The following is a 25,084-nucleotide window of genomic DNA, read 5'->3' on the forward strand; positions in this document are numbered from 1 at the left end:
TAGCATTCCCTCCCCACCCCAATTCCACTCACCAGGTGCCACTTCACGAAGTTAAGGGGGTGTTGCTTCCCCCTTATGATACAGAAAGCGTAGCTGCCCGATTGTAGGTCACAGTTATGGCCTCTAGACTGCTGGACTAGATGGAGTGAACCCAGGGGCCCGGATAGTGGAGCCAGAAGGCTCGGGTTTATATCCTGTCTACACTTCCTGTGACCTGGGTTCTGGACATGAACCTCATGGGTCAAAGGGATGGCTAGATCAAGGCAATATTTACATATTCCAGGGTTCCCTCACCGAAACACCAGCTACATGCTGGAATATCAGCCTAAGCACCAAGTTAGATTCTAAACCTAAGAATTTACCCATGGTGTTTGGAAGAGTATGGTAAAGTACAAATTCTATTTCCACCAAAAGAGAAGTACTGTAGAGAAAAATGATAACTGGGTCTTTGGCATTTTTAAAAAACTGTTAATCAAATTACATACAAACTGCTGAAGCTCTGGGAGAGAACTCACCTGTAAGTGGGAAGGTACTGCTTCACCTGTGTTGAGGGCACAACCATGTTCCATGTGAGTGGCATAGGAGTCCTTCACCGCTGTATACATCAGGTACTCCAAACCAACGTATTCAATAAAGTGATGCAAAGATGCATTTATGCAGGGAACTAAGTATCGAGGCCCCTAATTGATCTGAGGAAACAAAGTTAATAGCACTGTAACTGGAAAGGTAATGCAAGAGGGCTACTGGGTATGGAGTGAAAGGAGGGAAGGTGATCAACATTGATTAAAAGTCTGAATTTTGTCCAGATTTGTTTCTGTGAAAGTATTTTAAAGATTTAAATGCTATAACTAAACTTTACTATGTCTATGTAAATACACATTGAGACAGGAAGATTTCAATAACCGGAATAACTACAAAAAATAAACAAATTAACTTTATTAAGTTACCACTTCAGTCCTGACATTGATTTGTATACAAAAATACCAGTTTGAAATACATTATTGAAAGTGAGTATACACAATAAATAGAAAATAGGGATGCGTGGTGCTGGAGACAGCAGCCGACTTCTCTTCACGTTGCCACTGTTGTAGACACAATTTGATACACAATCAGCATTGTTGAAAGAGCAAAGTACCTGGGAGAGGGTTGCAAACTAAAAAATGTAGCTTAAAGCTCTGGACCACTCACCAAAAAAAGCCAGGAGTTTATCAGGGGAGCTAACCTCACTATAGCATTGAATTATCTCCTGCTACCATGAGGACAATTTTAAAAAGGTGCCAAGGAACCTTCATTAACAGTATTGTTAAGTCAACGTTTTTACTGTAAGTATCTGATGATTACACAAATATCCTAACCCATGACACAGGCCCTATGACAGTTATAAATAGTCTGAATTTAATAACTTAAACGTGATACGGTCATTGTAATACTACATGAGTATCTCAACTAGCCTCTTTTGGATAAAGCGATAACTAAAAGGTTTAAATTTAGTTTCAATTTCTCTCAGAAGAGTGACGTCAGTATTCTAGCAATAGTGATGACATCCCATTGACGGTAAATATGCGAATGTACACATTACTTTGAATCATACGTGATTGAATTCTATGTACATGTGCTTCCACATTCCAAGTGCAAATTTTCGATGGTGCAGGTTTATAATCAAAGCTGGGCTGAACAAATGCTTTCTGGCTTCTGAAAGCAAATGATAAAAGCACGCTCTAAAAGTGAATACACTGAAGTCACAAGTAGGTGACAGTTCAGTCCTTTCCTCTTTTTACGTGTGATGAACTTCATGAAACATTAGCTCCCGAGGTATATTTGTTTCTGGACCATACAGCTTACACGCTCTTCTTTCGAAGGCCGCTACCATCTGCTTTACGACTTCATCGAAAAACAATGTGGCAAGCTGAGAATGTAGAAGTGAGCGGAATTCAAAAGAAACCTGTAGGAAAATGTTCACAATTAACTCGGGAAGGTCTTTCTCTCACGAAATCTCTACTTAGGGCACTGTGTTCACACTGGGCAATGGGCTCTTTGGCCCAGTGTGGAAGGCAGAGCTGGATGGGACTATCTAGATGAGATTTTGAACACCTCCCGGAAGAGGGAATCATATTTACTGCAAAAAGCACAACTGTGGGCAAAACAAACAAGTGAACAAGACCAATGACTCATTTCAAGGCAGAGCCAGCTTTTATTAAGTTTAAAAAATGGAAAAAGTCTTTGCTGAATCCCATGTTTATTACTCTGGCTTCCTATTAAGGGGCCCCTTTTAGATCTCCCTACCTCCCAGTAGGAAATAAGGAAGAGAAGCAATCTTCCTCACCTGAAGTAGCAGCAAGGAGGTAAGACTGATCCACAAAACAGATGGGGTAGGTGGCTCAATGTCAAAGTAGACAACGAACTTATATCCCCTCAAGATAGAACTCAGGTAAGCTTTGAGAAGTAGTATATAAAGGAGCAAATATCTACTAAGTTTTAATTTTTAATTTTGAAATAATTTAAGATTTACAAAAAAGTTGCAAAACAGTACAAAGATTTCTCATAAACCCATCAACCAGATTCCCTTTTTTTAAAAAAATATATTTTATTGATTTTTTACAGAGAGGAAGAGAGAGGGATAGAGAGTTAGAAACATCGATGAGAGAGAAACATTGATCAGCTGCCTCCTGCACACCCCCAACTGGGGATGTGCCCGCAACCAAGGTACATGCCCTTGACCGGAATCGAACCCGGGACCCTTCAGTCCGCAGGCCGACGCTCTATCCACTGAGCCAAACCGGTTTCGGCAACCAGATTCCCTTAATATATTCTATAACCACAGTGCAATTATTAAAATCAGGAAATTAACAGAGGGAGTTAATATTATTAGATAATAATGCTATTAATCTACACAGGTCTAATTCAAATGTCCCCAACTGTCCCATTGATGTCCACTAATATTTTAATGAAAGCAATTTAAGAGCTGAGAACAGCATGTAGAAATTTATGACCATTAATATGATCATTTCTTAAAATGGAATGCCTGAATTGCAAAATATAAGCAGCAAATATATTCTGTTGGCAAAGAAAAAGCCACAGTGCTATAGCTAAGGTGATGTGAACAAGAAAATATCTCAGTTCCTAGATTCTAAAAACATAATTTGTTTCTTTTGCATTTTATTTCTGCATCATAAGATACAGATCAATGTGTAAATTTCATTTGGTGTTAATAAGTGATTAAACTGGCAGTAAAGTCAGCATACGTCTTATAACCTATGGACTTGTAAAAATTAGAAAGTAGAGAAGGAATTGTTATTCAAGGTCTCAAGAAATACAATAGAAAGATTCATTAATATTCTTTCTTATAAAATTAGTAGAGAAACCCTAACCGGTTTGGCTCAGTGGATAGAGCATCGGCCTGCGGATTCAAGGGTCCCAGGTTCGATTCCGGTCAAGGGCATGTGCCTTGGTTGCGGGCACATCCCCAGTGGGGGAGTGTGCAGGAGGCAGCTGATTGATGTTTCTCTCTCATCAATGTTTCTAACTCCCTCTCCCTCTCCCTTCCTCTCTGTAAAAAAATCAATAAAATATATTTTAAAAAAATTAGTAGAGAGCCCTAACTGGTTTAGCTCAGTGGATAGAGCGTCGGCCTGTGGACTCAGGGGTCCCAGGTTCAATTCTGGTCAGGGGCATGTGCCTTGGTTGCGGGCTCATCCCCAGTGGGGAGTGTGCAGGAGGCAGCTGATTGATGTTTCTCATCGGTGTTTCTAACTATCCCTCTCCCTTCCTCTCTGTAAAAAAATCAATAAAATATTTAAAAAAAATTAGTAGAGAAAAAGAAATTCAATACTCAAAAATTTGAGATTTTAAAAACGGTTTTCAGTAAGATTATTAATAATGACATATTAATGGGCTCTAATAAGTGGATTATTCCTTTTTTTTTTCTTTTTTTTTTACCAACTTCACCTGATATTTGGAGCAAATGAAGGGCTTTGTGATATGAGAGACTTACTGAAAAATCCAAGGTACAAGTCCTTGGGTAGCCAGGCAGACCTGGGCTGAAACGCCAAACAGTCTCCAAGTGATTGAAAAGCTTCCCATCAGTGCAGGATGCCTAGAACAAAATGAAAAAATACAGCTGCAATAAATACCACTTGGATTGTCCAGAATCTATAATGGAGGATGACTTCTTTGAAAGGCAAATATTTTTATAGTCAGACCACCGGTGATGAACACTTCTTTTAGCTTGGTACTAGGAAGCGACTTCTTGCCAATATAAGCATTTTCTTTTCCCCTGGGACCCTCAAGGCTGCCGGCTGTTCTCTCTTCCATCGTCTCACCCACTGAGCTATTCGGAGTTCTCTCCTCCAGCAGCAAAACGGAGTGGTTTTCTGGATGTTTATTTCCAGCTCTGCCCCTTAAAAGTTATCCTGAACAAGTTAATTCCTTAATCTACAAAATGAGTATAATATCTATCTTATACCATCACTCTAAGATGGCTAAAACATTTTAAGGTATCTGGCACAGATCCCTATGAAAATTTTATCTTCTTTCCTACCCAAAGATTTTTCTCTGATCAATCACATCCTTCACTCATCCTTTATTTCTAGAGGCCTCTATGGCTCCAGTCTTTATGGAAGCCTGGCCCTGACTCTTGTGCCTGACCTCTGACCTCTCCAGTGCGCACGTTTATTTTCTGTGTGCACACTGAAATGCAACACTTAGTGAGATTCAGTGCAGAGCATCCTAGCCCCCATTCCATAGCACTAAAAATGCTGACTGAGACCCACTGAAGAGTTTGCCTTCTGCTGTGTGAAAATTGGAGGCCAGACCGCAGTCATTAGTCCATTGTTAGGGTGGGTTATGACCTTGGATGAAGTTATTTACTATCCTAAGATGCTATGTGGGCCTTATTATACTAGTAGACAACTGACCTCAAGAATACATACCACTTTCCCCAGCAGCAGACCATTAAAAAAAAACAACCCTCCTCAATTAAGCCTTAAGTGTTCAGCTCTTCTGGCATTTATTGGAGCCAATAAATGATAAAGCTCCTCTACCCCTTTTCTCTTTGATAACTTATTCCCTCAAGAGTTTATAATGTCCCTTCCCAATGCTATACACTACAGATTAGCAAAATAAGGACTTGCATAGGTAAACTTATCTTCCGCAAAGTAACAAATCACTTTTTCTTCCCTAGCTATAGCCTCCCCAAGCACAGAATTTCTGACCATTCTGGATCTCTCCACAGATAGTTCAAACTGGGAGCCAAAGAGTTAAAAATTGATTTGCAGTTTATGCCTCAGTTCCTCTTCATTGAATTCCCTTTGAATCAATTATCAGATGTTAACATGGTAGAATCATTACAAAGATCAACTACATCCATAATAACAAGTACGGTATTTATAAAGAAATGCTCTATTTACATGCTTATCAAAAATATAATTTAATTATTAAAATGGAAACAAGTGAATGTCTTAATATTTGTAAATATTTTACAATTTGTAAATTGTAAAATAGTAGTCATTAAAATACTACTTTTAAAAAATGTATTTTTTAATGATTTCAGAAATACTAACTACTTTAATAGCTGAATTTAGTCTAGCTGGTGCGGCTCAGTGGTTGAGCATCAACCCATGAACCAGGAGGTCATCGTTTGATTCCCGGTCAGGGCACATGCCCAGGTTTCAGGATCGATCCCCAGGAGGGGTGTGCAAGAGGCAGTTGATCAGCCGAAACCGGTTTGGCTCAGTGGATAGAGCGTCGGCCTTCGGACTCAAGGGTCCCAGGTTCGATTCCGGTCAAGGACATGTACCTCGGTTGCGGGCACATCCCCAATAGGGGGTATGCAAATGTTTCTCTCTCATCGATGTTTCTAACTCTCTATCCCTCTCTCTTTCCTCTCTGTAAAAAATCAATAAAATATATTTTTTTAAAAAAAGGCAGTTGATCAATTATTCTCTCTCATCATTGATGTTTCTATCTCTCTCTCCCTCTCTCTCCCTCTTTGAAATCAATAAAAACATTAAAAAAATTTTTTTTAAGTTCGGCTTTATATATATAGTTCAATAATGACCAGCTCATTTCTAAGCACACCAAAAGTCTGTAATAAAATCTTTATTTCAGCTGGCCAATTTTAAGATAATACATTCTACCTTTCTTACAACCACATAAGCAGCTTACAGGGAATGTAACAATGTAGGAGAACCAGCTGCTGAGAAGACTCAATACAATACAGCACCTTCCTCTGACTACCTGGATACAAAATGTGGCAGTGGTGCACTCATGCGGGTCATCTAGCCCCAGGACAGATGTTTACGGCTACATGTTGAAAGGGATATCACGACCAAAGACCTCATTCCTAACAGCAGAGAGGCTGAACACAGTAGGTGTTCTGATGATGACCTTCAGCTGGTGGTTCTGACGGACCAGACCCTGGCCATAGAAACTAGGCCACATAAAATGTTTCTGTTCTGAACTAGGCAGTAAGAGTCACTGGCCTGTTGCCTCTATTAAATCTGCTGAGAACTCTCAGGGCTTCAGGCCATTACAGACTCATGTAGACAAACACATTATAACTGGCACATAAAGTCACAGGCACATTTAGGGAAGCTAATAATTCACAGAAAATGTCACAGGGCTTCTGCTCCTCCCTTGGTTATAATGATTTTTATTGCATGTTATAAGTAAAGGTGTATTAGGTATTATAATTCAGTACTTGAGCCATGGATAACTGAAAACCGAGCATATATAGTTGTGTTATTCTCAAGTATATCTTAAAACAATTAGCACATTAAGTGAGGCAGCTTACTTTAATGGAAAAAGTTTTGGAATATGACACATACAGTGAATTTGTGTAAGGTTCTTAATTTCTCTAAGCCTCATAAAACTGACCTAGCAATGATCATCTAATACATCTATTATCACTTTTTCTAATGGTTTCCTCCCTCCTCCACAGTGTTGAAATTTCCTGACGTTATTATTAGCATCTCTAGATCTGCAATAACCCAGGAACGCAGAGTGAGATCTTCGTAAGCAAGGAACCCTCATAGCTCCCATCATTTTAGTGTTGTTCCTGAGGATTGAGAGGAAAAAGAGGACGTCCCATTCCCTCAAGTAGCTCAATCTTGTCAAGTAGAAATCCAGATGAAGAACTAATTATACTAGAGTGTTAAGAGATAAATAAAGCATGTAAAAAGCCCAGAGAAATCAGAGGTGGAGCTGATTTCCATATGAAAGGAAAGGGAGGAAGCAACATCAGACAGCTGGAATTTGATGAATTAACAGGCAAGGAGTCAAGTTCATTACAGGAAGAAGAGTGAACAGCATGCAAAGGCATGGGGCTGTGGAATAAGTACTGTATGGTACATTCATGGAACTTGAAGATGTATGGTACTGCCTGACATTAATTGTAATGTTATGTGTGTGAGAAAGGATGGTGGAGTAGATGGGCCCATGATCAATAAAACGATTGACTTTATCCTGTTTGTGTTAAGAAGCCTGGAAGAGTAGAAAGCCAGAGGGAGAAAATGCGATTTTATTTTTAAAGTTCTTTTAGACACCTACAGTATTTTAAGATTTAAGTTATAAGAGTTTAAGTGGTAGGAGATTGAAGTCAGGGAATAAAGATTATAGAAATATTCATTGATATCAGAAAGACTGAGTTATAGAGTCTTATAAAAACTTTTAACTTTGGGCAAGTTATCTAACTCTTCTGAGCTTTATTTTGCTCAACTATACAATGAGAATAATAACATTTGAATCTCAAAGGGATGTGGTGAAGATTAAATGAGTAATTCAAATGAAGTATTACAAATAGCCCAATCAGTAGCTATTTAAATTATAGCTATTATAAGTTAGGCAATTAAGTATAGTATGTAAAAACTCTAAAACATTCACAATAATGGCAAAATCCCAGAATGGAACACAGTCTTTTAAGTGGAGTTCAAGTTTTGAGAGTGAGACTAGGGTGGACTTGAAGGTCTTAGCTTCACTGAACAAGCATACGCTTTCTACTGAGTTACAATTCATTCAGTGCCTGACAAAGAAATGACAAAGGTGCTTAGCTCTGGCCGATACCAAAAAATGGTATCACCACCAAATCCTGTGGGCACAAAACATAACTCAGCTGTAAAAGTCTGTGTCACTGCACTCTAGGAATTCAAAAGAAATGGGTATTACCCTATGGAGCCTGCCTTTTTGTGTGTTGCAGTCGGTACCTTTCCTATACATGTACCCTCTGCTGACAAGGGTGAGAGGGTTAATGTAACACATGTCACAGCAGCTGGCATTTCAGTACCTGGAACATGGCAGGACCACAGTAATATTTATACCCTCCACATTTATCTTTTCTACCTTCCTTCATCCTTTCACAGCTTTCCCTTCCTTCACTTTAAAAAAAAACAAAACAGTGCAAAGATTAACTTAAAACATTTCTCACTGTGTGGCCTAGTCTTTCCTGTGAGTGAGTAGTCTTCAACAGAAAGAAGAAAAAAAAAAAAGCTTCTCATTTTCCTATTTTAGTGGTTATTTTCCTCCTCTTCTTTTAGTTTAGGAAAATCTTTTAAATCAATTACACTTGAACCCATTTTATATAATTAATATGTTGGGAATATTTAAAAGAAATAAACCAATTACCTTTACTAAATGTGGTTTCACCATGGTTACTACGGATGTATAGCGCTCCAATACAGGTGGAAACCCAATTTCTAATTGTGTTTTGCAGTATCCGGATCTCTTTGATATTATATTGGATTTTTTGCACCATGGAACAAAATGCTTGTAATCTTCCATTCCTGCTACAACATCATACATTTCCTGCATAGAGTATCTTTAAAGAAAAAAAAAAGAACCGTTAACTGCATTTAGTTATATGGTATACATATACTTTAGATTAAATATAAATAAGACTTATTGCAAATGAGACAATAAATACTTGGGACACGTTGAACCATACATACTCTGAAATGAGTGACCTCAAAGCAACACAAAATGAAAGGGAACTAAATATACAGATATAGCAGAGGTCATAATTTGGCACACCACAGACTGGATCTGGCTTGCAGATGTACTTTTTATAATTTTAATTAATGGCCAGCACTTAAAAATTGAGTTTGTGAGGAAAAAAAACTTAATGTTTACCAGTGATTACACATTAATAAATGCTTAATATGATAGTAATAAATGATTAATAAATTCTGGTACATCAATGTGGAACTCTGTCTCAGTTATTTAAAAGATCAAATATATACTTTAGACTTGCAAGCATGTCGAATTCACGGCCCACAACGAATATTTTTGCTGCCCAGCCAATATAATGGTATGTAAGAAATTTTTAATAAAAATTTCGTAACTTAATTTTTATAATATCCTGCTATACATAATTATTAATAACGAACTACAATGTCCGCTAATGACTGATTACTATAATTGTGTTGCATTCATTACCCTTACATGCAGGCGCACCGTTTCTCTCCACTAATACCAGCAGCGAATATTTTAGCAGCCAATTGCCACATTATTAGTCTTGTACTGACTTGTTTGGTGTGCGCAACAGGAAATATTTCACTTTCGAAGAATGAGAAAAATAATTTTATTTGTGTTATGCTTATTAATTTGTGCAGTTATTCAGTGTCTAGTAAGTTAATGTTCAAAGAAAAAATATTAATTTTTATTAAAATGTTCTGTTATTTTATGTTAGCGATTACTCATTTATTTCAGCCCTTTGTATTCAGCATGTCTCTATCGAAATAAACCTACGTTTCTATGAAAATTGAAGCTTTTGTTTTTTTGCGGCCACATAAACTTACACCTTGTTTATTTGGCCCGTGTTAGCCTTTGAGTTTGACATGCTTGCTCTAGAGCAAAGAGATTTATCATAAATTGTTATATTAAAAAAGCACATTTCATGCCCGGCCAGCATGGCTCAGTGGCTGAGCGTCGACCTATGAACCAAAAGGTCACAGTTTGATTCCCGGTCAGGGTACATGCCTAGGTTATGGGCTCAATCCCCAGTAGGAGACATGCAGGAGGCAGTCAATCAGTGAGTCTCTCTCGTTACTGATCTTTCTATCTCTCTCTCCCTCTCCTTTCCTCTCTGAAATCATAAAATATTTTTTTAAAAAACAGACTCATAGATACAGAGATCAGACTGATGGTTTCCAGAGGGTTGGGGGCTTGGGAGCTGGGTAAAAAAGGTGAAGGGATTAAGAACTACAAATTGGTAGTCACAAAATAATCACAGGGACCTAAGGTACAGGATATGGAATATAGTTAATAATATTGTAATAACTATGTATGGTACCAGAACTGCAGAATCTCTATCCTATGCTACATATACCCCTAGATCAGGGCCCCAATGCTTCTTTTTGTAAATAAAGTTCTATTAGAACATAGCCATGCCCGTTTACTTATTATATATTTTCTATGGCTACTTTGAGGCTACAATGAGAGTTGAGTAGTTGCAACAGAGCCAGTATAGCCCACAAAGCCTAACATATTTACTATCTGGCCCTTTACAAAAAAGATTCTAGATGGTAGGGGCCTCTTAGCATGTCTGTGTGTACTTATCTCTGTATGTGTGTATGTGAGGGAGCTAGTTAAACTTATTTGGGGCCTAGATATTAGTAATGGTGCCACTGTAGAAAAGAATAATGTACAATAACAATGCAGGTCATAAGAGCTTAATTATTTTCTTTACATGTCAAGGTTGAAATATATCCTATAAAATTACCATGTAATTATATCCACTTAAAATACGTTTATAGAAAGCAACGGCTATGGAAAGGCCACTCTAGAAGAGCCAGCACTTAGCCTACAAGCAGAGAATCCAGAAAAAAGAGGCACAATACTCGGTAGAAAAGAACGTGCTCTTTAGTAGAACTATTACTGTATACAAACCCTATAATTCTCCTCTCTGAATACTCTTTCCTCTTGTTTATTAACGGTGCAGCAATTTTGAAGAAAGTTCTTGCATATATCTCCTTGGGCAAAACTGAGGTATGTAGTAGGAGATTTCTGCTCATCAGTATACCACAGGAAGCTAAGTATCTACAAAGACAAACAGTATGTGATTTAGATTACATTAAAAATTAAGAGAAACAAATGATAGAGCTTGTAAAATGACTATCACACTTTAGAAGGCTCTGCCACTTTACAATATTCCTGAAGTGCACACGCACGCACGCGCGCACACACACACACACAACAACAAGCTTCTTAAGCACCATAACTAAAATAACAGCTTAGTTAGGCTTCGAAGCTCCTGGCACAAAGGGAATCTCCCCAAATCCCAAAACGCTGGCTTTCAGTCGGTGGTCACATTACAACAAAATGTTGCCACACACTTGCTACAATATTCATTGTTTATTTTTCACCTCATCTTATCTACCGAGGTTGTTTTCCCAGCTGGAACCATAGAGCCTCCTTAATTCTTCTCCTTTTTTTTTTTTTTTTTTAAGAGAGGGGAGAGAGAAACATCGATGTGATCAGTTGCCTCCAACTGGGGATTGAACCTACAACCTGGATATGTGCCTTGTCCAGGAATCAAACCTGACATCTTTTGCTTTATAGGATGAGGCTCCAACCAACTGAGTTATACCGGCCAGGGCAGGGTTCCTTAATTTTTTATCTACTCTATTAGATTTGAAATTAGGTCTCACTCTCAGATTGGAGACCGGGTGACCTTATCCGAACGGTTGTTCCATCATCCTGGGACAAAAGGATGGAACATTTCAAGAAATTAAATAATGAGGAAAACATGGTAAAACAAGATTGCTTTGTGAATTCCAAGTTTTCTTAAGACATCACAAGTAGTAGTTGATTTTATAATAAATGGTAAGAACATATTTCAAAGATATCCATGATATTCTTTTTTAGTAAGAGATTTTAGATAGATTCCTCTCCTAGAGAGGGTAAGGGTGTTATGCAAATCTTATTTTAAAGGTGAAGATAATACTAAAAGAAGTGATTTTTTTTTTTTTTTTTAGTAAATCTATAGTTTACTTTAAAGTGGGATTATACCAATAAAAGTGAATGGCACATATTCTGCTAAATAAAGTAGAGCAGTGGAAATAAAATAATTAGACCCTAGCCAGTATGGCTCAATGGACAGAGTGTTGGCCTGCAGACTAGAGTCCAAGGTTTGATTCCGGTCAAGGGCACATACCTTGGTTGCAGGCTCGATTCCTGGCCCTGGTCAGGGTGCATGCAAGGGACAGCCAATTGATGTGTTTCTTTCACACTCATGTCTCTCTCTCTCTCTCTCTCTCTCTCGCTCGATTCCTGGCCCTGGTCAGGGTGCATGCAAGGGACAGCCAATTGATGTGTTTCTTTCACACTCATGTCTCTCTCTCTCTCTCTCTCTCTCCTCTCTCTCTCTCTCTCTCTCCTCCTCTCTCTTCCCCCCTCCCTTCCACTCTCTCTCTAAAAAATAAAAAAAATAATAATTAGGAAGTTAATTTAGCTTCCTCTTTTAAAAAGAAGCCACAAAAATAATTTAGAATCTGTTAGCCACACTTAAATCCAAATTTGGTGTACAAAATGCCTTATTATCTGTTTCCCTTCTAAGACATTTTTAGATGTCTTTAACTGCTGTAACAGTTTTACCTACTTTCCCCACTTTTTGTTAAATACCTTGTTATCTATTATAAAAACCAATTATGTAAAGATATTGTGCACAATTTTACTAATTTTCTGATAAATCAATATCAGGAAAAAAAGCTTCTATGAGATAAACTTTTATTAAAAAAAGAGATCACTGCTCTGAAAAGGTGAACTGAGGGTCTGGTTAATAGGATGCTTACTTCTAACTATATATGGTTTTGAGTTTGGTAGTAGGTTCATGTAATACCATCCCTTCAGTCACTCAGAGAAACCCGTACACAATCCAATTATAATCATAAGCGAAACACCTGTGTTTAAAGCAAGCTTATAGGAGTTTACCTGCTCAGTTTTCAGACTATGGAAACAATGCCCTGGACAGCACATCTATTTTCATACACTATCAAGAATAACGTGTCTTCAACTGCAATATGAGAAGACACACAATCATATATATGGTTAAACCATGAAATAAAAACTGGACCAGATGAAGGACAGCTTTTTTGGTCATTCATCTTCCAATATTACATCTCAAATGTTAGAGTATGTATAATACTCTATAATAATACAATTATTAAATATGTATTTATTGTAATTACATATAACTGTTACCGGAGAAAAATGCACCTCGTCTTCCCCCATTGGTAGTGGGAGTGAGGTTTTTGGGGTGCCGCTGGAAGAATTTCCGGAGGCCCCCACGGGAGGCTGAGATACGGTAGAAAGCTTTGCCTTTGCCTCCGTGGAATCACGCTCCCGGGTTTCTAAAGCCCCATGTCCCTGCGTCCAGTTGTAGAAGTGCAGCTGGGATTCAGTGAAGCTAGAAGCAAAGCCAGTGTCCAGAGTTCCCTGTCCAGGCTGGAGCTGGGTCCAGTTCAGCATCAGGCCAGCTGTAGTCCGTTAGTCCATTGTGTGGGGGCAAATGCGGGGAAGCAGGCGCATAAGCCCAGAGTCACGTGAGTCCCAAGAGGGCCAAGAACATGGGAGAGCAAGCTTCTTTGTTTAGGGGATTACATTTCCCCAGAGTTCTGCATGCTGGCAGCGGCTACGCCCATTCTGGCCAAAGACCTCTGTTCCCAGGTGGGTGAGAAAGGCAACACCTTCCCTGCCACCCCAACCTTACCGGGCAGGTCTATCTTCCCAATATTTTCAGGGAACATGCCGATAATGTCTGGCCTTCCCTTTGCTCCTTTACTATTATTAATAACTAGGTAAGTACAATAGTATCATAACTATGTATTATCTACTAATATAATCATAACCATCTATGTTAATGATTCATAGGCCAGAATCTATGTTAATGCTTCTGCCTAGCAAAGAACTCACAAACTCCCTCCATCTTCATTATCATCAACAGTAGATATTTATCTTGAAATGTAAGCCTTCATTATGACACTAAAGCAATTGTACTTGTCTTCCTAAAAGCGACTGTTTTCTTTGCCATCCAAACGTTTTGTAAGAGTAATACAAGCAGATCTAAAGCACCATACGGTGTGTTTTGTTTGGAACTACTTCCTCAGGTTATTTCCTGAAGCAGGGGTAAACGTTGTTAAGATGATCTTATTTCCATTTCAACCAGTATTTGTCTGAAAAGGATGCGTTGGCCTTTAAAAAAATTCTTCATAGAATCTAAACGCCCTGGAGCTCAACTAAGATGTGTGATTCCTCCCTTCCGTTCCGTATTGTTTACAACCGGTTTCAATTTTCGAGCATCATTCATGACATTGTCGTAAGGAAGAAGAAACTAAGGGGTGGAAGCAGGGAATTTTTCACGGTTCACGTCCTTCTCCACCCCCTCCCCCCATCTCCATCCTCCTCCCCCCCTCCCCCCAAAAAAAGGAACCAACCGGGAAAATCGAAGACAGACTCTGGTTCAAGGTTACAGGACCTGCAAGTTACAGGGGAGCGGAAAAAAATTCAAGTCCCTTACGTCGGCTGCCTTTAGTTTTGCAAGAACCAAAGGGCGGGGGCAAAGACCTCTACCAGAACCTGGGAGCGCACGCCCGGTCCTCCGGCACGCGGGGCGGGAGCAGCAGGAGGAGGGGTTCGCTCCCGGCGCCGAGCCCCGCGGAGGGAAGGAAAGCGGAAAAGCCCCAGGCCGGCGAGGCCGCCCGGTTTATCAGCTGCTCCCGGAGTGGCTGCGCCCCATGATTCACCGCCTCTCGCGAGGCCAGGGAGCCACCGAGGCAGCGGGGCGGCCGGATAGGCTGGCGGGCGCCGGGCCCCCGCGGATCAACGCGGCGCCCCAGTCTCTCCGATGGAGAAACCAAGAAGCCTTTCTCTCCGGGACCGAGACCGGGTCCGGGTCCGCATCCACTCACAGACCCCCTCCGGCCCCCCCCCCCCCAACTCCGTGGGTCCGGGCGGAAAACTTCCCTGGCCGCGGCGCCCCTGTTGTTTATTACCTGACGTTCCGCGTAGGCCCCTGCGCCGAAACCGGGGGTCCAGCTGCTACCGGCGACTTTGGACGACATCCCGAGACCGAGACCCCCTTTCTCAGGATACTCTGACCGGTTCGAGCTGCCATGATCGTCTCACTGAAGCCGGTACCCACCTCCTGGACCAAACTCGCGGCGCCGCCCATCTCCGGCGAGGCCAGGTCCCGCCCGGCTCCGGCGCCTCCCAGCCAATGGGCGGCCGTCCTGAGCCTCCGGGCCCGCCCCTTCTTCCTCTCCGATTGCGTAAAGCTGACGCACGTTCCCAGCGCCTCAGGGCCGAGAGTCAGCGCGCACGTCATCCCGCCGGCCAATCAGAGGGAGCGCCGGGCTGCGGACACACCCACCCCCTGGCAGGCCCCCCGGGAGTCGCCGCGCTTCCCGCTCGCAGACTGTGGACCCCGCCTCCGCCCGAGACCCGCCGGCCGCCTCGCTTCTCCAGGGCGCCGCTGCGGGTCGCGAGGCCGGGCACGTGAGCGCCGCCCGGGGGTGGGAGGAAGCCGGATGTTCCCCGGGTTAATTGTGTAACCGTCCAAACCGGTGAGTGCCGGGCCCGCCCCGCCGTCGCTCCCGGTGCCAGGTCCGGCGGGCAGGCTTGCTGTTAATGATTGTCTGTCCTCTGTCCGGTACCTGCCGTGCCAGCCCCGGGAGGGTGGCGGGGGGGCAACCTCGAGCCACGTCCTTAGGGAAGGGACGTTGGTTCCTTGTGCCTTCCTCCTGCGTGGCCAACAGCGTATTGAGTGGGCGATCCTGGGTGGTTGGGGTTTCCCTGGTTGTGTACAAACCCGACAGCCACTGCTTCCGTTCACTCATTTCGGGGAATCAGTTACCAAGTCCTGACATTTCCCCCTCCTTTTGTTCCCAGGTCCTTCTTGAACCTTCGTACACCATAGTTTCCTGTAAACGGAGGATAGCACCACTACCTCCTGCCTAATAATGCGGATTTTTTTCACTAGATGGAGTGACACATATGTTGATATATATGTGATTTGATGTGTATGCTATTTTGGACGACTTTGGACGACATCCCGAGACCGAGACCCCCTTTCTCAGGATACTCTGACCGGTTCGAGCTGCCATGATCGTCTCACTGAAGCCGGTACCCACCTCCAGGACCAAACTCGCGGCGCCGCCCATCTCCAGCGAGGTCAGGAGCTTGTTGTATTGACAAGCTTCAAAACTTCATATGTCAAATTTGCTGAAGGTGTTAACATAGATATTTTTACGCTTAAAAATGTGGAATTTCGTGCCAAAAAAAGAGCATTTGCGGGAAGTTTTAATTCATTATTTTGAAGAAACGTGCTGCTGAAAGTTACCGTTGAAAGTTATCGTATACTTCGAGAAGCTTATGGTGAACGATGATTTATATGTGAAAGACAAAGAACGTCCAAGTCAACCCAGAAAGTTTGAAGACCAACAATTAGAAGCATTATTGGATGAAGATGTATGTCAAACTCAAAAACAACTTGCAGAAAGATTAAGCATTGCTCAGCAAACAATTTCCGATCATTTACCAGCAATGGGAAAGATTTTAAAGGAAGGAGAATGGGTGCCATATCAATTGAACGAAAGACAAATGGAAAACCGAAAAGTCATCAGTAAAATGTTGCTTCAACGGCATGAAAGAAAGTCGTTTTTGCATCAAATTGTGACTGGGGGTGAAAAATGGATTTATTTTGAGAATCCCAAACGCACAAAATCATGGATTGATCCAGGTCAACCATCAACATAGACTGCAAGGCCAAATCGCTTCGGAAAGAAGACAATGCTCTGTGTTTGGTGGGATCAGGAAGGTGTGGTGTATTGTGAGCTTCTAAAACCAGGTGAAGCCGTTAATACTGATCACTACCAATAACAAATAATCAATTTGAACCACGTTTTGATCGTAAAACGACCAGAAGGGGCCAGAAGACATGGCAAAGTAATTTTGCTTCATGATGATGCACCATCACACACTTCAAAACCAGTTAAAAGACCCGTTAAAAGATCTTGCCTGGGAAGTATTAACCCACCTGCCATATTCACCAGATCTTGCTCCTTCAGATTCCCACTTTTTCCAATCGCTGGCACACGCACTTTCTGAGCAGCACTTCAAAACATACAAAGAAGTGGAAAATTGGGTCTCTGAATGGTTAAAACAAGAAAAGTTCTATTGGGACGGTATCCACAAATTACCTGAAAGATGGGGAAATGTCTAGCTAGCGATGGACATTACTTTGAATAAAGCACTTTTTTAAAATTAGTATTTTTATTGATTTCAGAGAGGAAGGGAGAGATAAAAGCATCAATGATGAGAGAGAATCATTGATTGGCTGCCTCCTGCACGCCCTGTACTGTGGATCGAGCCCGGAACCTGGGCATGTGCCCTTGACCGGAATCGAACCCAAGACCCTTCAGTCCACAGACTGACGCTCCATCCACTGAGCCAAACCAGCTAGGGCGAATAAAGCACTTTTGATGTTTCTCTTGAAATTATCCTATTTTCTTTGATTACAAAATCCGCTTTATTAACCGGTACACCTGGTAAATGAAATAGTTGATTAATGTATCAACAAATAGTTGGGGGGGGGGGGGGCGCGCTTACTCTTTGGCACTTTAGGTGCTGGATAAATGAACAAGTCTATTTTTTTTAAACATGTGTATCCACAGGGAATTTCTGTCCCTTTTATGTTTTTAAAAAATATATATTTTATTGATTTTTTAGAGAGGGAGAGGGCTAGAAAGTTAGAAACATCGATGAGAGAGAAACACAGATCAGCTGCCTCCTGCACACCCCCTACTGGGATATGCCTGTAACCAAGGTACATGCCCCTGACTGGAATCGAACCCGGGACCCTTCAGTCCGCAGGCTGGGGATGCTCTATCCACTGAGCCAAACCGGTCAGGGCCCTTTTATGTTTTTAATACATATTTTTATTGATTTCAGAGAGGAAGGGAGAGGTAGAGAGAGAGAACCATCAATGATGAGAGAGAATCATTGATCAGCTGCTGCTTACACGCCCCCGCAACCCAGCACGTACCCCGACCAGGAATCTAACTGTGACCTCCTGGTTCATAGGTTGACGATCAACCACTAAGCCAAGCCAGCCGGACTATCATAGAAGTGAATTTTAGAGGGGGAAATCCATGAACTAGTATGTAACACAATGTCAGATAGCCATGCGCTGTAGGGAAAAGCAGGGCAAGGAGATGGAACGGGGTCAGGCAGGGTGCTATTTTCTGTAGGGTGGGCAGGTGGGCCTCTGAGGAGGCCATAGAGAACAAATGTCAGGAACCAAGAGTCGGTCAAAGGATTAACTCTGACCTTCAGTAAGTTACTGAAACTAGGCCCACTTCCTCTTGCCTGAGGACAAAGCATTTCTTCTGTAGCCGCCCTTCAACCGCCACACCCTTTATCTATAGTTACGACTTTAGCTGATTATCTAAGTCAGCCCCCACCCCTTCTAGGCATCCACCCTTCTAGAAATCACATATAAGGAACGCTGTAAAAATAAAATTTTGAGGCTTGATCAGAAACCCCTTTGTCTTGCCTCCATTCTTTGCGTCCCTTGTCTGTTTCTCATTCTCTTAGGTGCGCCGCCTCGGTACCCCCGTTAGAAGACCCCGCAGGTCGGGGAAAAACAAAGGCCTAAATGAAGCGAGGAAGTGAATTATGTGAACATTTGGGGGAAAGTTACTTCAGGTGGAGGCAAGAGCAAGTGCAAAGGGCCCTGGCAGGAACAACCTCGCCCTGCTTGTTGAAAAGCAAGGGCTTTGGATCACAGCGAGTGAGGAGAGTGGTAGCCAATGAGGTCAGGCAATGCGGGCTTTCTCAGAGTGCCTGGGAGGTCATGGGACCAGCTCTGGGTTTTAGCCCATGTGTAAAGGGAAGGCGTTTGAGTTTGAGGGTAGAATGGTGGCTTGGTTTTATTTATGTTTACAGAAATATTAGCTGCTGTGTGTATGTATGGTTGTTATTTTCCATTCTTGCTTTGTTCATTGCAGTCACTAGATGCTTTGTGGAGTTGAAATCCCCAACTACAAAGTTTGTCAAACATCTTTCAATACAAAACAGATGAACTTGTCGATTCAGGTGGTTCTGTAGCTGTATCCAAACAATTCTAGATCAGATTACCTTCAAATTCACAATTCCTGCTCTTCTTGCCTTAAATCCTAAATATTCCCAGTAATGTCTTGCATTAAAACACATTTTCATCAGATAACTTCCCTGCTCAAAAACCACAGTGGTTACCAGTGCCTACAAAATATAGGCATTATACTGCTACCTTCTACTAAGTTCTATTTCAAACGATTGTTAACTAGAAGGCCTGTTAAACATTTTTTAGTACGTGATGTGCTTATGTGCTTAATATAAGGCCTCCTTTTATTAAATTAACCAAACATTTTCTCATTCACCTCTACCCAGACATATGAAAATACCTACTGAATTAGGCCACCCAATTGAATAGTTTGCCAATTTAAAAAAAAAAAAAAGGCAAACAAAGGAATCTTTATAATAGATGGCAGTGTGTGGTACTCATTTGACTTCTCAGCAAAGGAAAGAATAATATTTCATAAGCTTCAAGGTGTTAGTAAACTCTGGTTCAGCTTCAGTGCTCCTGACAAGTTCTGACATGTTGCCAACCAGAGACTGTTGCCAACATGAATTGGGGTTAAAAGGTCTCTATACAATCTGAAAAGATTGGTAGTAAATTAAAGACAACCCAGACCTATGAGAAACAGTATCTTAGAGTCCAAACCAACTATGCTGTCAAATGTATTTGACACAATATTACATAGTAAATGTTCTTGCCAAAATAATTGAATCTGAATCTGGTCAAGCTTTTAGATGTGCTAGTTTACAAAGGGAATAGAAGAACAGGTTAAATGACATCAATGGGATTATAATCCGCCAAATACAGAACATGGGAAGTTCTGTAAGACCAATGATCCAATTTCCTCAAATAAATGCCAAGTGAAGGAGGAGGAAGAGCACACTGCTGTAGATTTAAAAGATTTAAGGGGCATTATTTGGATTTTATTTTGAACAGACTATAAAAAGAAGTATACAAGACTGGGAAATTCGACTGAAATTTCTACTTCAGTAGAAAGTCATACTGAGGTTCTTAGAGGTGAAATATATCTGCAATTTGCTTTAATCCAGTGTGGGTGGAGGAATAAAGTAAGTGAAATAAAATCCATGTGTTGATAATAATTGAACTGGATGATGGGTACATGAAGAGTTTATAATAGTATTATATCTAATTTTTATGGATGCTTGAAATCTTTTGTAATAAAAACCATATGTATTTTTTTCTATCTTTCACTGTTTAGATCAATAGAATAACCTTCCTAGCATGCTCAATGATTTTACACAGGGACTATCTTTGTGAAATGTTTGGTTGAAAAAAGAAAAAACACCTTCCTAACCCTAACCGGTTTGGCTCAGTAGATAGAGCGTCAGCCTGCGGACTGAAGGGTCCCAGGTTCGATCCGGGTCAAGGGCACATTCCCAGTAGGGGGTATGCAGGAGGCAGCTGATTGATGTTTCTCATTGATGTTTTTAACACTCTATCCCTCTCTCTTCCTCTCTGTAAAAAACCAATAAAATATATTTTTTAAAGAACAAACCTTCCTTGACTGAATCTGGAACTGAGTTACATAGATTACTGCTGTTACAGATGTTGATTTCTGATAAAAATCGGACTATCAAAGGAGATTAACTAGATAGCTTGCCCTTACTGGCTGGCTTTGCCAGTCAGGGACCCAGTCAGGAAAATTACACAGGTTATTTTAAAAGAAAATTTAATATAAGGACGTTGTTAAACAGGGATTGGAGAACTACAGTGACAAAACTAGGATACTGAGATAAGAAAGTAATAGTAACTGCAAGAAGTAGGTACCACCTCAGGCTCCCAGGCCCACTGGTCGGTTCGGTTGTTGCTAAGGGGGTTCACAGGACCCAACCTCTGGATGTACTCAGCTATGACCTTTCCCAGTGAGAGGCTGCAAAGGAAAATCAGCCCAGGGAAAAGGAGCATGTGGGGTGTCTGGGGAGCCAGGTGCAAGCTTCACAGGCCCTTTCCCAGTGAAGTCCTGGAATCACAAGGACATGCTTAATTCTCCTGACAAGTTCTGACATGTTGCCAACCAGAGACTGTTGCCAACATTCGAGACGCTCTGCCCAGGGTTTTTGTTTGGAGCTGATCACATAGGCACCCTCTACCTGGCATGTATCCAAATTTCAGGCTCCACAAGGAAAGCTGATGGTCAGCATAAACCATATTGCTTGCAGTTTAGGCCTAGTGAGACAGTCTTATTGGTTCTGGGGGTGGGGGGGACCCTCCTGAAACCCAAGTTCCCAAATGCTAGCCAACAGCCAACCTTGGAAGCAAGTCTTTCAAAAGAGAGCAGGTAGCCCTAATCGGTTTGGCTCCGTGGATAGAGCGTTGGCCTGCGGACTGAAAGGTCCCAGGTTCGATTCCAGTCAAGGGCATGTACCTTGGTTGCGGGCACATCCCCAGTAGGGGGTGTGCAGGAGGCTGCTGATCGATGTTTCTCTCTCATCGGTGTTTCTAGCTCTCTATCCCTCTCCCTTCCTCTCTGTAAAAAATCAATAAAAAATATATATTAAAAAAAAAAGAGAGAGCAGGTAGGCCTGACTCTTCTGCACACTCCCCTAGCACTGGGGTAACAAGAAGTTGGAATTATTAGAACTAACAGACTTGGTGGAGGGGTCCTGAAATGCTGGAACCTAGGTCTCTGAAGGGAGGAGGGCGCTGCTTGGCTGGTACTAGTGCCTGAGAAGTGTGGAGCAGACACTACTCCCAAACCCCATGGAGCTAGGGCTCAAGATACCGGAAGAAGCAGCAGCGATTGGTATTGGTTCATCTGAGGTGGTTTGCTGCAACCTTTTGTGGTGAGGGTTCAGGATCTGAAGGAGGGGCCGACCCACAAATGAAAATGCTATACAAGAAATATGAATTTAGAAGGCATTGGGGCCCAGGGTGTGTCTTTCGTGAAGAGCATACTGAAACTGGGTCCTGTCTGCTTTTATTCACTTGAATACGCATTTGCCCTTTAGCAATACATACAGGCATATCAAAGGTAAAGTTTGGTAAACAGTAAAGGATTATCAGGTTAGGGAATTGCCTTGAGCCATTGAGCCCACAGCAGGGCAATATTTTGCTGATTTTCAGCCCTGCTGAATATTAAAGTCCATTAGCCTTCCAACGGGTCTTTTTGCATTAATATGCTAACTACTATTGGTTTTAGCCTCTGCAGTCGTTCAATGAGACCTTTTTGATTCAGTCTTTTAAAAAGATGTTTTTGTGATTTTTTAAAGACATACAGACACTCCTGTATGTGTGGGGGGAGAGAGAGGAAGAGAGAGAAACATCAATCAGCTGCCTCCTGCACATCCCCTACTGGGGATTGAGCTCACAATCTGGGCTGGGAATCCAACCAGCGACTTCGTGGTGCATGGGATGACCCTCAACTAACTGAGCCACACCGGCCAGAGCACTATATGACTTCTTGAAGGAGTAGCAGCAATCTCGCTTATGCTAAAATATGAGCTGATTTTAAAAACAGCTCAATTAGAGTGAGTCAACCTAGAAATTGGAGCAAGTGATGAAAACCGGAAATTTGAACAAGAGAAAAGAGGGTAATTGGCTATCCAGGGAGGGCTACAAAGTTTGACATCATACAGGGCTCTTTCAGCTTTCCTGATCCAGAAATTATTAGTTTAGAGCACTCAGTTTATCTTTTAAAAATGGATTCTTCCTGGTTATATGACCAGCCTCTTATTAAATCCCCTTTTGCTGCTCCCTGCCACACATAGCGGCATCCAGCCACACACAACTGCTTTTCCTCAAGGATGTCTACCTCTAAATGAGGCACGCGGCCCTCCGGCCTCGAGTTTGAATGGCTTGCTACAGACACTGTGGTGTTTGTTGCCTTCATTGTCCTCTTCCTGTAGGGCTTGTATGTTAAGGTGGGTTTCGGATCCAGTTTATTCTAAAAGGATACAACTCAGGAACAGCCGGACACAAGTGTGTAGGGGCAAGGTGTGTGGAAAGGGCTTGGAGCTTCCGTGTTCTCGGAGAGTCCCATCTCCCCAGCGTCCCGTCTTCCCCAATCCACAAGCTCCGGATTTATTTTTCTTAGGTCGGATTGAGAGGCATTTCATCCGCGTGAATGCTGACGACCAGTGGTTTTCTAAGAACCCATATAGTTAAAAGGCTTTACAATTTAAAAGGGTGGCAAAGTTCCAGCTGTGCCATTTAGCAACTGTGTGACCTTGCACATTTTATATATACCCCTCCCCCGCTCCCTAGTTATCCTCTCGTTTTAAATGGGCTTAGCAACAGTTGCCCACTTTAAATAAAACCTTTTGCACTCGGATGTCGAGACTAAAATTACTCTTTGAATGTATCAATAATTTGAAATATAAAAAAATCCAAATAAAGAAACTCCAGTTTTTTGTTCTACTGCCGCGCTTTGTAAAATCTGGGGTATTTAAAAAATTAAATCCCGAGTAGAATACAGGAATCGAGAAAAAAGCAAGCGAGTGCAAAGGGTTAATAGGGTTTGGGAACATGTTGTAAACAAAACTCCTACCCACATGGTGAGCACTTATTTAAAACCAAAAAGACCTTGAATGACGGCGCCAAGAAGGAATGTTTCCACAGCGAAGCCCTGCAACAGCTGAGACAGATGCTAGGGAGAGCCTTTGTCTGATCCCCAGCCGGCTGCCTCCCCGGGAGCCTGGGGGGCGGGGAGGAGGCCTGAGCTCCCCTCTAGCCCCGGAAGCCTCGTTTTTTCCCAGTGGCCGTTCCTAACTGTCCCCGTGGAACCTTCCTCCACGGCAGTTCCTCGGAGGCACGATGGCCCCTCCGGCCAGTCCGGTCCCGCATCCCCCACGAACACCGCCGCGCGGCCCAACCCTGGCTCCTCCCCCGCCCACAATGCACCGCTCCATTCCATCCCGGTAGCCGCTCTGTCACGTGGCACTCGGCGGCGCGCGCTCCCGCGGGGCGCATGCGCAGAGGCCAGCGCTCCCCCCTCCCCCCAGCTATTTTCCTCCGTGGCAGCGGCGGCGAGCGGAAGGGCTTGGGAGCGCCAGTTCCGCCTGTGTGTTCGAGTGGACAAAATGGCGAAGATTGCCAAGACTCACGAAGGTAAGCGGCCTCCCGCCAGCCCCACGCCTTCCCCGCCGCCGAGCCCGCTGGAGTGGTGCCTCCCGGGGTTTCTGCCTCTCCCTGGGGCTCCCAGGGCGGAGGCCGAGCCCGCGCTCGCCGCCCAGCTCGTCTCGTCGGCGCAGGCCACGGCCCACGTAATGGCGTCCTGCCTTTGCACCCGACAGGCTCTTTGTTCCGTGTCCGGGGGCTGCGGCTTCGGGCTGGCTTCTCCTCGCGGACCGGAGGGCCTTGTTCCCCCGGCTCGCCGAGGAGGGTTTCGGGGCGCGGGGGCGGGGGCGGGCGTGGGAGCGGGGCTGGCTGGTCTCCGGCCGCTGTCGGCTCCGTGTGCGCCCCGGGAGGCAGGAAAACACCGAGCCCGGCGGCCGCTCTCCGCAGCCCCGGAGTCGAGTTCATAGTCAGGCCGGGGCCCGTGACTCCGAACCTTGGCTCATCTGTGTCTCCATTTTTTTATTTTTATTTTTGGTGTGAAAGGAGTTGGGAATAAAATGTGTTTTTTTTTTCCTCTCTCTCGATTGCTTTTAGTAAACATTTTTTTTTCTTTCGAGACTCACTGTTGGGAGAGGGAAAGACACCGTTTATTAATGATGGACAGAGCTTTTGAGGAAGTGGATCGTTTTGTGGAACGCGGAGCACACACACTTAGGAAAACGGTGGGAGTAGGCCGGAGTTCAGTAGGGAGCATCCAGAAATGACAGGAAACAGGGTCACCTTTTAGAAAAGACGAGGCGTGGGAAATGGAGCTGCCATTCCTGGTGTTCCGACTTGTAATCGATCTGAAATTTTCATCAAAACACCAGCTTTCCAAGAGAGTCACTTGGGTTTCACCCGTCGTTTCTGGGTGCCTGGCTGGGTTAGTCGTGAGCGGCCGTGAAGACGAAGGCCGCCCAGAGT

At 42.8% G+C, this 25,084-nt stretch overlaps 2 protein-coding genes across 9 annotated transcripts in view; one reads left to right on the plus strand and one right to left on the minus strand.

Moving 5' to 3' along the window:
• Nucleotides 1-921: 921 nt before the first annotated feature.
• On the minus strand, nucleotides 922-24,190 carry COQ10B (coenzyme Q10B). Of its 5 annotated transcripts, none has more exons than XM_054722969.1 (6): nucleotides 14,982-15,046; nucleotides 12,922-13,003; nucleotides 10,879-11,028; nucleotides 8,617-8,809; nucleotides 3,992-4,093; nucleotides 922-1,942 (listed from the first exon to the last, which is right to left on the minus strand). In XM_054722969.1, exons 3-6 carry the CDS (start codon nucleotides 11,001-11,003, stop codon nucleotides 1,775-1,777), a joined length of 588 nt encoding a protein of 195 aa, XP_054578944.1. In that variant the 5' UTR covers nucleotides 11,004-11,028; nucleotides 12,922-13,003; nucleotides 14,982-15,046; the 3' UTR covers nucleotides 922-1,774. The 5 variants fall into 5 exon arrangements, with proteins under 5 accessions (XP_054578944.1, XP_054578945.1, XP_054578946.1 ...); XM_054722970.1 differs by lacking the exon at nucleotides 14,982-15,046 and adding an exon at nucleotides 13,192-13,257; XM_054722971.1 differs by lacking the exons at nucleotides 12,922-13,003; nucleotides 14,982-15,046 and adding an exon at nucleotides 24,169-24,190.
• The window catches only part of SF3B1 (splicing factor 3b subunit 1), a 33,702-nt gene continuing 32,673 nt past the window's right edge, over nucleotides 24,056-25,084 (plus strand). For 3 of the 4 annotated variants that reach the window (XM_054722966.1, XM_054722967.1, XM_008146497.3), the window contains exon 1: nucleotides 24,056-24,172. In XM_054722966.1, the coding sequence (XP_054578941.1) occupies nucleotides 24,145-24,172 (28 nt within the window). In that variant the 5' untranslated portion in view covers nucleotides 24,056-24,144. The remainder of the gene's footprint in view (nucleotides 24,173-25,084) is intronic. The other variant, XM_008146496.3, reaches the window with a different exon arrangement.

Source organism: Eptesicus fuscus, chromosome 11, assembly GCF_027574615.1.
Source record: "Eptesicus fuscus isolate TK198812 chromosome 11, DD_ASM_mEF_20220401, whole genome shotgun sequence".
Lineage (NCBI taxonomy): Eukaryota > Metazoa > Chordata > Mammalia > Chiroptera > Vespertilionidae > Eptesicus > Eptesicus fuscus.

Excerpts from the sequence above, each read along its gene's own strand:
- COQ10B (XM_054722968.1), bottom strand. The coding sequence starts at position 15,313 with ATGACGTGCGCGCTGACTCTCGGCCCTGAGGCGCTGGGAACGTGCGTC. Across the intron at positions 11,029-14,981 it reads GGGCCTACGCGGAACGTCAG|ATACTTAGCTTCCTGTGGTA; the intron begins GTAATAAACAAC and ends TTGTCTTTGTAG. Across the intron at positions 4,094-8,616 it reads TGAAACCACATTTAGTAAAG|GCATCCTGCACTGATGGGAA; the intron begins GTAATTGGTTTA and ends ATTTTGTTCTAG.